This window comes from Phalangium opilio, unplaced genomic scaffold (assembly GCF_054372755.1).
Source record: "Phalangium opilio isolate 3A_F unplaced genomic scaffold, DU_Popi_V2 ptg000009l_1, whole genome shotgun sequence".
NCBI lineage: Eukaryota > Metazoa > Arthropoda > Arachnida > Opiliones > Phalangiidae > Phalangium > Phalangium opilio.
Genome location: NW_028324146.1, coordinates 701,355 through 713,632, shown reverse-complemented (window position 1 = coordinate 713,632; position 12,278 = coordinate 701,355). Strand labels below are relative to the sequence as shown.

General features: G+C 40.8%; 1 protein-coding gene and 1 long non-coding RNA gene across 2 annotated transcripts; one reads left to right on the top strand and one right to left on the bottom strand.

The window, feature by feature from the left end:
* Window positions 1–8,823: 8,823 nt before the first annotated feature.
* On the bottom strand, window positions 8,824–10,009 carry LOC149712196 (uncharacterized). The gene is made up of 2 exons (XR_016370408.1): window positions 9,509–10,009; window positions 8,824–9,436 (listed from the first exon to the last, which is right to left on the bottom strand). It is a non-coding gene; the product is annotated as an uncharacterized LOC149712196 (long non-coding RNA).
* Window positions 9,253–12,265, top strand: LOC149712195 (uncharacterized). The gene is made up of 3 exons (XM_089845120.1): window positions 9,253–9,530; window positions 10,335–10,706; window positions 11,777–12,265. The coding sequence occupies exons 1-3, from the start codon at window positions 9,272–9,274 to the stop codon at window positions 12,100–12,102; spliced, it is 957 nt and encodes a 318-aa protein (XP_089701246.1). The 5' UTR covers window positions 9,253–9,271; the 3' UTR covers window positions 12,103–12,265.
* Window positions 12,266–12,278: the final 13 nt, after the last annotated feature.

Below are 12,278 nucleotides of genomic sequence, written 5' to 3'. Positions count from 1 at the left end.
TTCGAACGTAAAATTTGATACTGCCAAAGGCAGGACTGTGGCACTACTACTACCACAAACTAAGAGCCCCACCGTAGATATCCATCATACGATGTGGCTAAAAACCATCCTTCTCCGGATCTCGTTATAATCAGCTCCGACTTGACGGTATCCTCTCGGCCCAAGACGCCTGAGGGATTGGCCATCCTCACAATGCGAATTGGGTCAGAGGACCGCGGCAAGGATGCGATTAGTCCGGTTTCAGGATGTGTGCAAGAAGGGGAAGGAAATGAGGTTTACTTGGGAGGTGGCGGACGGGGTGTGGGGGTCAAGTCACCTCCGGCGGACACGGAGCAGTCGGCACCTATAGGGTAGGATCGCCGACATGTGTCTTATTCCCTCAAACTTTGCCGCCCAGAAGCTTGGCTTACAGGAGTGCACCACACTACCGGCCATTATTTTAAATTCTGTCAAATCGCCATCCCGGTGACACGAATCTTAACTACGGTCAATGGGAGCCTCCGAAATGATCTAGGCGAAGCGAGAATTTTTTTTAACTAATTTAGTTCACCGTGGTTTCTCACTTCGGGGCACTTTTAGTTACGTAAAATAAAAATAAATTCAGCCTCGTGACCCCGCCAACTGCTAAAATATAAGGGCCAGGCGTAGACGTAGAGCGATGAAGCCGAGGTCGCAGATAAGAAAATGTTTTAGAAAATTTCCGAAGACCTTTTTTAAACAATCATAACAAGTTTAATAATTGGCCCCTAAAATATCAACGATAATTTACGGAAGACCCCCTTCGCAACGGTAATAAAAGTGCCATCTAGTGTACATATAGGGTGAAAATATTTCCCCTAGCAAACTGGATATTTCCCCACATAAAAATCGACACGCACGGGCTTAGATATCGCGAAGGCTCCGGGTCAATATGCATGTCGAGATTTTGAGCGGCGATAAAGGTCGTTAATAAAAGACGCAAGGTGGTGACACCTTAGCCCTTCTTAGTTGATTTTTCGCCATCAACAGCAAGTTCTGTTATGTCCACCATAAGTTCATACGAATTCACCGCAGTAACGGAAAATATCTCTCTAATTTGCGTGTCGCGACGACCTTCGATATTTTCATTCATGTATTTCAACAAGTTTCTTCATTAGCAATATTGATGCTTTGATAAGTTGTTTCAGGAGTTCATAATAACCCGAAGTACGAAACTGGTTAAAAAGCCCGTAACAACAAAGTTTCGCCGTAAAGCTCAGCGGATTCACACACTCCCAAAGAAATAGTTACCCCATTTTTTAGCGCCCACGCGCATTAACTTACACACTTCCGGTTTAGCACTATTTTTATCTTGTGATTTTGGGAGCGAAAATGGCTCACGTCTGCTTCTGTCGGAACGGTGTAAACTAAGCCTTGGCTAAGAAGTTGTCTTTTAGTCGGGGTTTCTAGTTTTCTACAAAACATTTAAACGATCGTCATTAATGTTTTGTTGTGATATGTGTGAGTATAGAATAGTTCGTTCTACAATTATATCTAAATCAAGTGTACTATATTTATGATTTCGTGAGTTCCATAAACCAAACCAAAAAGGTAAAAGAGAAAGATGGTGGAAAACATTTGAGTAAGATAAAATATTAAGTCCCGCCTCTGTTTCCACCCTCCCCCCACCCATGAGGGGGATAAGCGACTATCACGCGAGCACCGGACGCTCTTTTAGGCCTTCTTATAGTATATTCCTTCTTGGTTATATACAATTACGAATTTGCGATGTCCTTTTCTTCTGAGAAAGGTTTGCGTGTGTGTGAAATAGTATCATAGAAATACTGAACATTATTCCTCGGTTTTATATTATTTTATTTTATTTAATTCAAAGTGAATAATCGGAGATATTTCCATATTTGAAAATATCTATGGAATTGGCAACATCGTAATCTCTGAAATTATTATCGTTGAATCGAAAACATCCCCTGTATTGATATCTTATTCGCGAATTTGTCGGCCATTCTCGAAACGGTTCATCCACAATCTTGTACAAGTAAAGCACGGGCCAATTAACGTGCATCTTATAGACGTGTTCGTCGGAAACGCAGGCGCAATTTGGTAACTGCCTTTGGTAGTAGATATTAGATGGCACGTATTTCCCCATGGCTTTGACCAAAATGACCAATCGAATGCCACTATAAAATAACTCCCGTTCGTTGGTGGTTTCGGTGCTGACCCGAACGACGCCCGTGTTGCTGAACTTGTCGTTCGGAGCGCGTCGGTAGTCGCTAGTCTTGCAGGCGTTGTAGAAGATGCCCTTCTGAACCAGGACCTTGATTCTATCTCCCACGATGTCCACGTCCGATTTACCATTGTCATTCTTCACGCGTGACAAATACACGCTCCACGAACCCGCAACATTTTTGGTAACGCGGTCGCGGAAGAATTCCCTGAAACAGAAAATGAAGAGTTGATGAATGATTGCGAACCCAAACTACTGAGACATCTTGTGACTGATTTTAGAGACATCTCTAGGCATTTATAGCAGAGAAATTAGAACTCGAAAAGACCAGAATCGTTAATTACCCTAATTTTTGACTCATGACGTTACAGTATACCTAATCAATACCAGAAGTAAGATGAGACTATAAGTAAAGAGCTCTAGCATTGGTAATAGATCCTGGCACTAGTGAACAAATTTGAGGATTTTATGCCACCGCTTCCATTGCGCCTAAACTAGAGAGAAAACAATTGGTCGAGTTCCAAAACATTTCCTACACCTTAAGCCGCGGAACACGGACGCGGATGCTTGAATCTAGTTCGGCCGTCTACCGCCGCGAGCGTCTCACGCTTTGGAGGGAAAATTCTGAAACCGCCACCAGAGGGTCAACTGTTGGTGTGTTATCAAGAATATTCACTTTCGCCAAGTAAAGAATTTGCTTAGCTCAATACTTCTAGTCTCATCTTACTTCTGTCAATACTAAAGATCAACCAATCATGGAAGGATAGCCAGAAATGGACCCTTTTCAACAGTCAAGGTGAAATTGAGGCTTGATACAAAAAGACTTTGGTGGACTGGTAACCTTGAAGCCCAATCTAATATCTTTTTGTCCACGTTCGGTCTTAATCGTATATGCATCAGGCGATACTGCGGCGCCATTTTGAAAGGGATTTAAAGATAAATGGAGAAGCGTGAAAATAACAGAATGCTTTCCGCAATTTGGAATAAAGCTTTTCTTTTACATCAGATTACACTTTTACGAAAACTCGCTGTTGAAGGGAAAGTGAGCAATTATATTACTCATGATAACACTCTTTCGAGTGTGCATAAAAAGGGGGTTAAGGTGTCACCTTTCATAGCCACCATCACGCGTCCTTTGTCGACCTTTACCATCGTCGCGGAACCTATCGACGGATATATATTAGCCGTATTAACCGGTTTACTCGTTTCACCGGGATTTAACAGAATTTTGAAAGAAGTTAATGTATGCCAATTAATGTCGATGAAAGACAGAGAGTGCTAGCAAATCACAGGTGATAACGCCTTTGGGAGAACGGCCACTCCCTCGGGCCGGGGGCCGCCGAGAGGTTGCCGACAAGTCGAAGGTGATTAGAACGCGGACACGAGGTCCGTGGACGGTGGACTTACATCACAACGGTCTGTGAAGGGATCCCTTAACCCGGCCTCCCAGAAGCGGGATTACAAGAGAACGCCACCTCTCTCAGCCGCTATACTGTAGAATTCATCAAAGCATCAATATTGCTTTATTGAATGCGCAAAAAAGGTGGTTAAGGTGTCACCTTTTATAGACACCATCACGCGTCCTTTTTTGACCTCTTCCATCGTCGTGGAACCTCTTGTCGTTCTAACCTTGTTACCGGGATTGGACAGAATTTAGTAAGTAATTAATTACATTAGACTATAAAATCAAGGGGACAGTGCCCCTTGTGAGAACGGCCACTCCCTCAGTCGTGTTTGGTTGAGAGTTTGTCGATAAATCGGAGCTGATCAGAACGCGACACGAGGTACGAAGGAGGTGGACTTACATCACGATGATCTATGAAGAAATCCCTTAACCCATAAGCGGGATTACAAGAGAGCACCACCTCTCCCAGCCATCATCGTAACTACTTCATCACAACCCCGATATTTGAAGTGATGTTTCTTGTTAAAACCCACGTGACATAGTGGCAATAATTTTGAACTCGTTTATGAGTGAAACACAATTTCCGCCAACAAAAGTCTTAATATCTTCTTGCCAATGAGTACTAACCTTCCGTTTTGTATTAAAGTGGCATATTATGTTACCTTACGGCTTAAAGAATGTTTTAATGTATTAAAAATTACCAACGAATAAATAAATATATCTTAATGTATTTCCAAATGTATAGTTGTCTTACCACGATTGTTTGGCTTTGATGGCAGCTTCTCCCATAAGCGTCCAGGTGCAAAACTGAGTACGTGACTCTTTTTACAGTTTGTCATTATAAAGAAATTGGTTAAAAACAATAAAATACAATAATACGAACGTATGGGATTAATTTAGAAATATTTTATGTCAAAACGTGTCGATAAGATTACGGTGTTAATCAAAAACTCTGATAGTGTTATGTACTATTCAAAACAGTAGAACATAATTAGCTTAAGGTGCACTGGGGGAACCCACCATATTACAGATTAGAAACTAATCAATTTTTTTTCAAGGATACTATTTTAGTTGTTGATTTTATAAAAGAGGCGGAGATAATTGAGAAAATACTTTCGCGTCACGCGACGACTAAGATCATCATTTTGAAAAGTCATTTGATTTGAGTCATTTTACCAAATTAGTAATGCTTTACATTAAACTATGTAAAGTCCTGAATGAGTGAATGATAATGAAGGAAAAGCAACAAACCCTTGATTTCTTTAAGCAGTTTTGCAGACACGTTACATTTAAGTAGGAGATACACAACTAAGAGAGATTTACACAATCCGTTGATACCATCTTGGACAAATGACCGCAGCCAGAAATGTAAAAAATATCTTCCTTGGGAATAACATTCATTGTACGTTTCAATGGCTAATATTGTCAAAAGTATATAGAGGTAAAACAAAAAGTGCACTTCATTAACAATTCCCCGCCTTTGTCTGTAGACGACATGTAAACCACCTACAGGAACCAACCAATCAGAGAAGAGCTTCTTGACGTCATAGGTTTATACAGAAGTAAAATGAGACTAGAAGTACTGAGCTAACCAAATTCTTCACTTGGCGAAAGTGAATATTCTTGATAACACACCAACGGTTGGCCCTCTGGTAGCGATTTCTGAATTATCCCTCGAAAACGTGAGACGCTCGTGGCGGTAGACGGCCGAACTAGATTCAAGCACCCGCGTCCGTGATCCGCGGCTTTAGGTTGAGGGGAAGGGGGAAGGAAAGGTTTTTCGGAACTCGACCAATTTTTTTCTCCCTAGTGTAGGCGCGATGGAAGCGGCATAAAATCCTCAAATTTGTTCACTAGTGCCAGGATCTACTACCAATGCTAGAGCACCTAACTTCTAGTCTCATCTTACCTCTGGTTTATAGAAAGTAGTACATGATGCTGGCAATCCAAACGTTAATTTTTGGTACTACTACTTTTGGAGCCTATTCACGTCTTGTTCGCTGTGCCACTTGTGCCACGGTCGGGAAGTTAATCATACGCAGTTGGGGGGTCGGGTATACACTGTTTTAAGATAAAGGAGGGCTTCTCATATTACACGGCGCGAGCAGGTTTCGACGAAGCGTACTTTTTGTTTTACCTCTATATACTTTTGATAAAATTTCCTCTAGAAAGCATCGAATCCAGTTCGTAAGTTTATTGTACTGTTGAATGTAATCTTTTTAAGGGGGGTGTGAAGTGGAAAATCTAGTGATTTTGTATCGATTCTTCTACTAATTATAAGACCATTCTGCATAGTGAAACATCCAGGAAATATCTCCGAATGATTTTAAAATTCAAATTAGATTCTCATTTTATGAATAATTTGAAATAATCACCTCCGATCAATTGCATAACGCCCTGTCTTCCTGTTAATAAAATTTCCGTTGCATGCTCTACATCTCGCACCAGGATTGTCACAACGCGAGCAACTTTTATCAAATCTCGCGTTATATTTGATTCGGCATGGAGCGTGCCACGAGAATTTTGTTAACAGGAAGGCAGGACGTTACGCAATTGGTCGGAGGTCTTTATTTCAAAATATCCATAAAATCTGAACCAAATAGTATTTTTAAAATCATTCGGAGACTGTATTTCCTGGACATTTCACTATGCAGACTGGTTTTATAATTAGTAGAAGAATCGATGAAAAATCACTTGATTTTCCACTTCACCCTGCCTTTAATGGAGGTTTTCAATGCAAATAGGGTTCCTATAAAGGTCCTTGGAACAGATACGATTAACCAGTTAAGTAGTTGATATTTGTACAAGTGGTGATGGAGGATGGATTAGAGGCGAGTCACCACTCGCAGACACCGATAAGATGCGATCGCCGAAACATCCCAACTTTGTGGCCCAGAAGCTGGGCTTTCAAGAGTGTACAACACTACCGACTTGTTAAATGTATGTAGAACGCGGCATGTGAGAACTTCCCTCGTTATAAGGGTGCTATGGACACTGCTTCGCTAATAATACTGAATACATAAGTTTATAAGATATGTTCCATAATTTTGTCACTGGTTACTGAGAGCTTGTCATGAAGTGACGTAGGTGAAGCGTCTTAGATTCTCGTAAAGCGACGCCTGGTAAGACGCTGTCGAAGGCTAAAGCATGGTTTTCATTTGACCGAAAAAAACTACTTTGCAGCTGTACGTCAAACGTCAGCTTTGTTTTTTAAGTTGCCGCCCAGCGTTATAGTGTTTTCACTTAGCGTAGTTCCCGGAAATAATGGAACCAAGGCTTACCACATAAACCGAACATTGCACCAATTGTGGCCCATCTATTGTCTCTCTTTTTTCGTTTTGTAATCTTTGTGTCCCTTATCATAAAGATATGGATGGTTCCGCACCTCTTCAATAAAACTTTCAGCATTGACCTTAGGCATTCTCAGGGATTTCTATTAGCAGAAGTTAATGACTTCTTATCCTAGGAAGTATTGGACACTAAGGCTTTATATAGTATCCATCCCTGCAAGTCAAAATTGCCTATGGCAATCGTAAAACAGGGTCGAAAGTTTCCTCCCCACTAGGAAAACGATCTAATCTACTGAAAAAATCCTACGCCGAGAGGCTGTGGCACTCAAACTGTGGGGCGTGTTCAAAACTTCTTCAGCGCCAATCATTGAAAAGCCGTCTGTCTAGAACTCTCTGAAAATCCATTACATTCCGTGGGCCTAGGACCCCACACTAGTTTGATCGGAATTTCTAGCAAACTCTATTAACAGCTGTTCTTGTCACCGTTTCTGATTCGTTACCTCAAACCACAGGACACACCTTAAAGTTTCGTTTCTTGCCCGCTGCTGGCGCGCAAATCAGCCTGCCAACTCAAAATGAGGGAAACGCCGTAGGTGGCGCGGTGATTGGACCTAATAAGAAATTGGCTAACAGAGATGGTTCCGGATATGGTTAGAGTCTAATACTTCCCAGGATAAGAAGTCATAAACTTCTGCTACTAGTAACTGGCTCGATTAGGAACTAAATAAATAAAAACATGGCGGACCGCGGACGTCCTCGGCGCGTGGTCGAAAATGACGTCACGACTCAAGCTTATTGCTGATTGGCTCGCGCAGAGCGTTAACGTTGAACGCGGCCGTTAAAACAGAAATCTAATATCACCACACTCAACGTAATTTCCGTCCAACATAACTATGTTTCTTTTCAGTTGTCGCTTGACTTTGGGCGAAAAGTCGTGATTTACGCCAAGTGAAAACCATGCTTTAGGATTTCAGACTAAATAGCAAGATGGACTGCAAAACCGAGTGTAGACAATCATTTCTCGCTTATCGTTCTCGAACTAGCTCGAGCTGTAAGTCTCTAGCATTACGAATTTACCCTAGAATTCCCACAGATTGCAAAAACTGAAATCTGCCTTTCCCACCGAGCATATTCATAGGAGGTATAATTAAAGCTTCCGTGAGAGTACCTTATGCGGCCTGTGAAAAGGCCGTATAAGGTACCCTCACGGAAGCTTCAATGATTCGCGCAAATTAAATGGGGGACATCTAAAAGTCCTGACTGACTGACTGACTGACAATCAAAGCCCAGCCCAAACCGCTTGCCCTAGAAGGTTGAACATTTGCAGAAACGTTACTGACAAGTAGTAGGCGCGTACAAAGAAAGATTTTTCAAATCCGCCGCCATCTTAAAAAATGGCGCCCAGAAATGTAAAAAATCTTCTCTATACAACAGAGTCCGCGCGTTTCAACCGATTTCGCAAATATTTAGTAGACTGGTTTCCTTTAACCTATAGACGGGCTGAATGGTCTTTGGGGTTCGATTTGTTGCCATCTTTTTAAATGGCGGCCAGAAATTTAAAAACCCTTCTTTATGGAATAATGTCCGTGTGAAAGGTAATAAAAAATGCATCCCTAGGGGCTGACAGGCAACGCCGAGTGCCTTCGCTCCTAGGGTGCTACAAAAATATTAGTCATCAGTAATCTACCAATTCTTTATATCATTTTGATGGAAGTTCTTATTACACGCGAGCGACGCCGCGGGTAACAGCTAGTCATCTTATAAATTATTCATTAATTGTGAAAATCAAAATACATCACTATATTGAATGCCTAATATTTAGAGAAAAACCCTTAAAACTTTATTGGACAAATATATTGATTAAATTCCACATGATGTATTCAATTATATTGATAAAATTTTGGTCACAATAAAAAATTCGAGAGTTGAGTCCACCGTGTACAATTTTATTGTCCAAACATTACTTCAAATACACAGACTTTAATGTTATTAGAATGCTAAATATGTTCAATTGTTAAGTAAAATTTTTGCAATAAAAATTCATTCAGATTTTCTACGCAAATATTGTCCTAAATTTCCCACAAATGATGTTCCATTTCCTTAAAAAATATTGTGGCATTATATTTTTTGAATTTTTCACAAACGTTAGCCTCGATTTTTTTATACTTCGTAACTTGAACAACGGACCCCACATTTTTTGCGCCAATTATATCCTTATATACTACTCCATGCTGGTAAACAACGCAAATGAAAGCCCTCATCGGTGTTAAACAGTCCAAAGTACATTTCGTTAGCAAAATTTGACAGGTTATTTAAGAGTTTAGGTTAAATTGAATCAGTTGTCGTGGCAAATGGTGAAGAGACTACTACATAATGTCTAAATTGCCTCCGATTTGCGTTGCTATTATGTCGGGAGACGCTGAAGCCGTCCGTCAATGTTTTCAAGATGGCAATATTATGGTAGACTCCGTTTGGTACGGCAAGACGTTATTGCTGCACGCCTGTAGTTGCAACAAAGACGACGTCGCCTTAGAGTTGCTGAAACACGGAGCTGACGTTTCAATCCAAGACATGCACGGTCGTTCTCCTTTGCATTGGGCTGCTACTTACGGAAACCAGAAGATGGTTCAAGGTAGAACTTTCTCAAGTACTTAAAAACGATTGCTTAATTTGCATAATTTTACTTGTTTTTACTGAACATTCAACATTTAAGAATCTGAAATTTAGCCATGATTCTAATGTTTCCGGAGAATTAAAAATTAAGTCGGGTCCCGTTAGATTAGGGGTTCGTCTGCTAGGGGGTTTAACATTTTGAAGGTTAAGTTTATGGAATCCTTACCATTAGTGCAAATTTCATAACAATTCAAATTTGCATTATACAAAAACGGAAAAATCAGAAACCAAACCTTAAAATCTGGGACTCTGATAGACTTTTAGAACCAAAGACATGTTGATTCATAATTTTAAACTATGTAGGCCTATAATTTATATAACCTACCATTTCGTTACCCGCACCTGAACGCACCTTAGTGACATCAGCAAAACAGTATTACCCTCTGCTTGGAGACTAAATAGCAGAAGTAGGATAAGGGACTAGAAGTATCGAGGTAATCAAATAAGACACCAACGGTTGGCCCTCTGGTAGCGGTTTCTGAATTTTCCCTCCAAAACGTGAGACGCTCGTGGTGGTAGATGGCCGAACTAGATTGAAGCACCCGCGTCCGTGTTCCGCGGCTTTAGGTTGAGGGGAACGGGGGTAGGAAATCTTTTTGTAAGTCGCGGCATAAAATCCTCAAATTTGTTCACTAGTGCCAGGATCTACTACCAATGCTAGAGCACTTTACTTCTTGCCCCTTATCCTACTTCTGCTATTTATTGTTGATAAAATTTAATTGCAATTATTCGGTTAATTTTTTTTCTTCATGTTTTGATGAAGCACTCTTAGAGCAAGGTGCCGACGTAAACGCAAGGGACAAGGATAGTCAAACTCCTTTACACGTAGCATGCCGTTACACGTCCTTCGACGTGATCTCGTTGTTAATAGACGCCGGTGCTGACGTCAACGCCGTTGACTGGCGTGCGAGGACACCATTACACTGGGCGGCCACCACCCAGTTTATGGAAATGGTCGACTGTCTATCAAAGAACGGAGCCCGATCTGAAATGAAAGACGTATCGGGTAACATGGCACTGGATTATGCACGAGCCTCTCACAACCCACACCAAGGTATCATCCAGACCTTGACCAGCAACGCCATAGTGCATTCCGTGATATCAATGGCGGAAAATAATCAAGCGACAATTGATGGTAAGATATCCAGGATGGGTGTGTAAAATGTTACGGTACTGACGCCGAAAACGTAATTGTAGGATAAATGACATCATAAGTTTGTAAGATATGTTCCATAAGTATGACACTTCCCATACTTCTTAATGCTTGAGACTTACAGCTCGAGCTAGTTCGTGAACGAAAAGCGAGAATTGAAGTCCTACACTCGGCTAATTTTGCAGGCCGTAGTCTTATTTAGTCTGCATTAAGCCTTTGGCAGCGCTTCAGTCACCAAGCGTCGCTTTACCTCGAATCTATGACCTACGTACTGCTACGTAAAGCTCTCAGTAACCAGTGACAAAGTTATTGAACATATCTTATGAACGAGGTCATTGTACTTCGGCCCCATGATCCCTTTTGGAACACAATAAAAGTAGAGCTCTGATTAATGGAACAAATAATTTAGAGATACCGTTACTCAAGGCTTTCATCCATACCAGTCCCTCGCATTCCGTTATAATGGCATTTACTGCTCATTAAAGTGTTAGTGACATAATTTTCGTCATCCACAAACTTAAAATCCGAAAACAATCCTTGAAATCTAGTTAATTATGATATGTTTACTTTTTTATTTGGTTTCGTAGAAATTTATAAAATTGCAATCAAAGTATTGTGTTTGGAAAAGGCCTAATTAATATTTTGTTTCGTTTGATGACGTAGTAGATGTCGCTCACGTGACGTCTGTTAGTGTCTCCGCGCCGCGTTAAGCCTATTTTATTTAGATTCGCGCGGCATTAGTAGAGTCACTCGGGCGCTCGTGCTTGGCTTTTCCGCGAGATGCCGTGAGTGACGTATCAAGGAGAAAAACCCGCCCAAAAATCTTCTCCGCAAATTTCTAATTTTCAAAGTGCTTTTTCTGTGTTTCCCTCATATTTAAATATCTATCAAGCATACTTTTGGAATCAGAATAGTTTAAACTCTCAAAAGAGTAAGGTTTTCTTTCGATTTGAGATAATTTTTAAACGACGTCGCTATTCCTTTAAATGACGCGAAAGAAACTAGTCTCTGCGGTTGCACTATAATTTGCTTATGTTTTCAATTCATTTCAGCTCCAAAAGAAGACTGTCACCTTTTAGGCACTCAGAGCCGAGATCCTTCTATAAAATCGTCAAAACTAGTCTCCGATCTGGTTCGTGATATCATCGAAGACTTAAAAAGACCCCGCCGCTGTTCTTCACGCAGTGTATCTCGATTTTCACAATTATCCATGACTGGCGAGAGATTTTCATTATCCCATGAGTGTAACGATGCAACAGGGCAACAAATGAATTATCAACCAAGTCTTCCTGAGGTTGCACGTTCAGAAACGGTCAGTTCCAGTTCTAACGGAAGTCTCGCGGTTCAATTGTCCGACCAGAATGCCTCGAATCAGTAAAGCTAAAAGAAGGAGACATCTTGGATTGACTCATCAACAGCAATAATCTACCAATGAAATGTACTGTGATTGCTCAAGTACTTGCACGATTTATATAAATGTATATGCTTCCAAACCTTATTCATAAGGTTTCAATTTTAATAAATCTGAAAAATAATATTTATATCAGTGTTTTA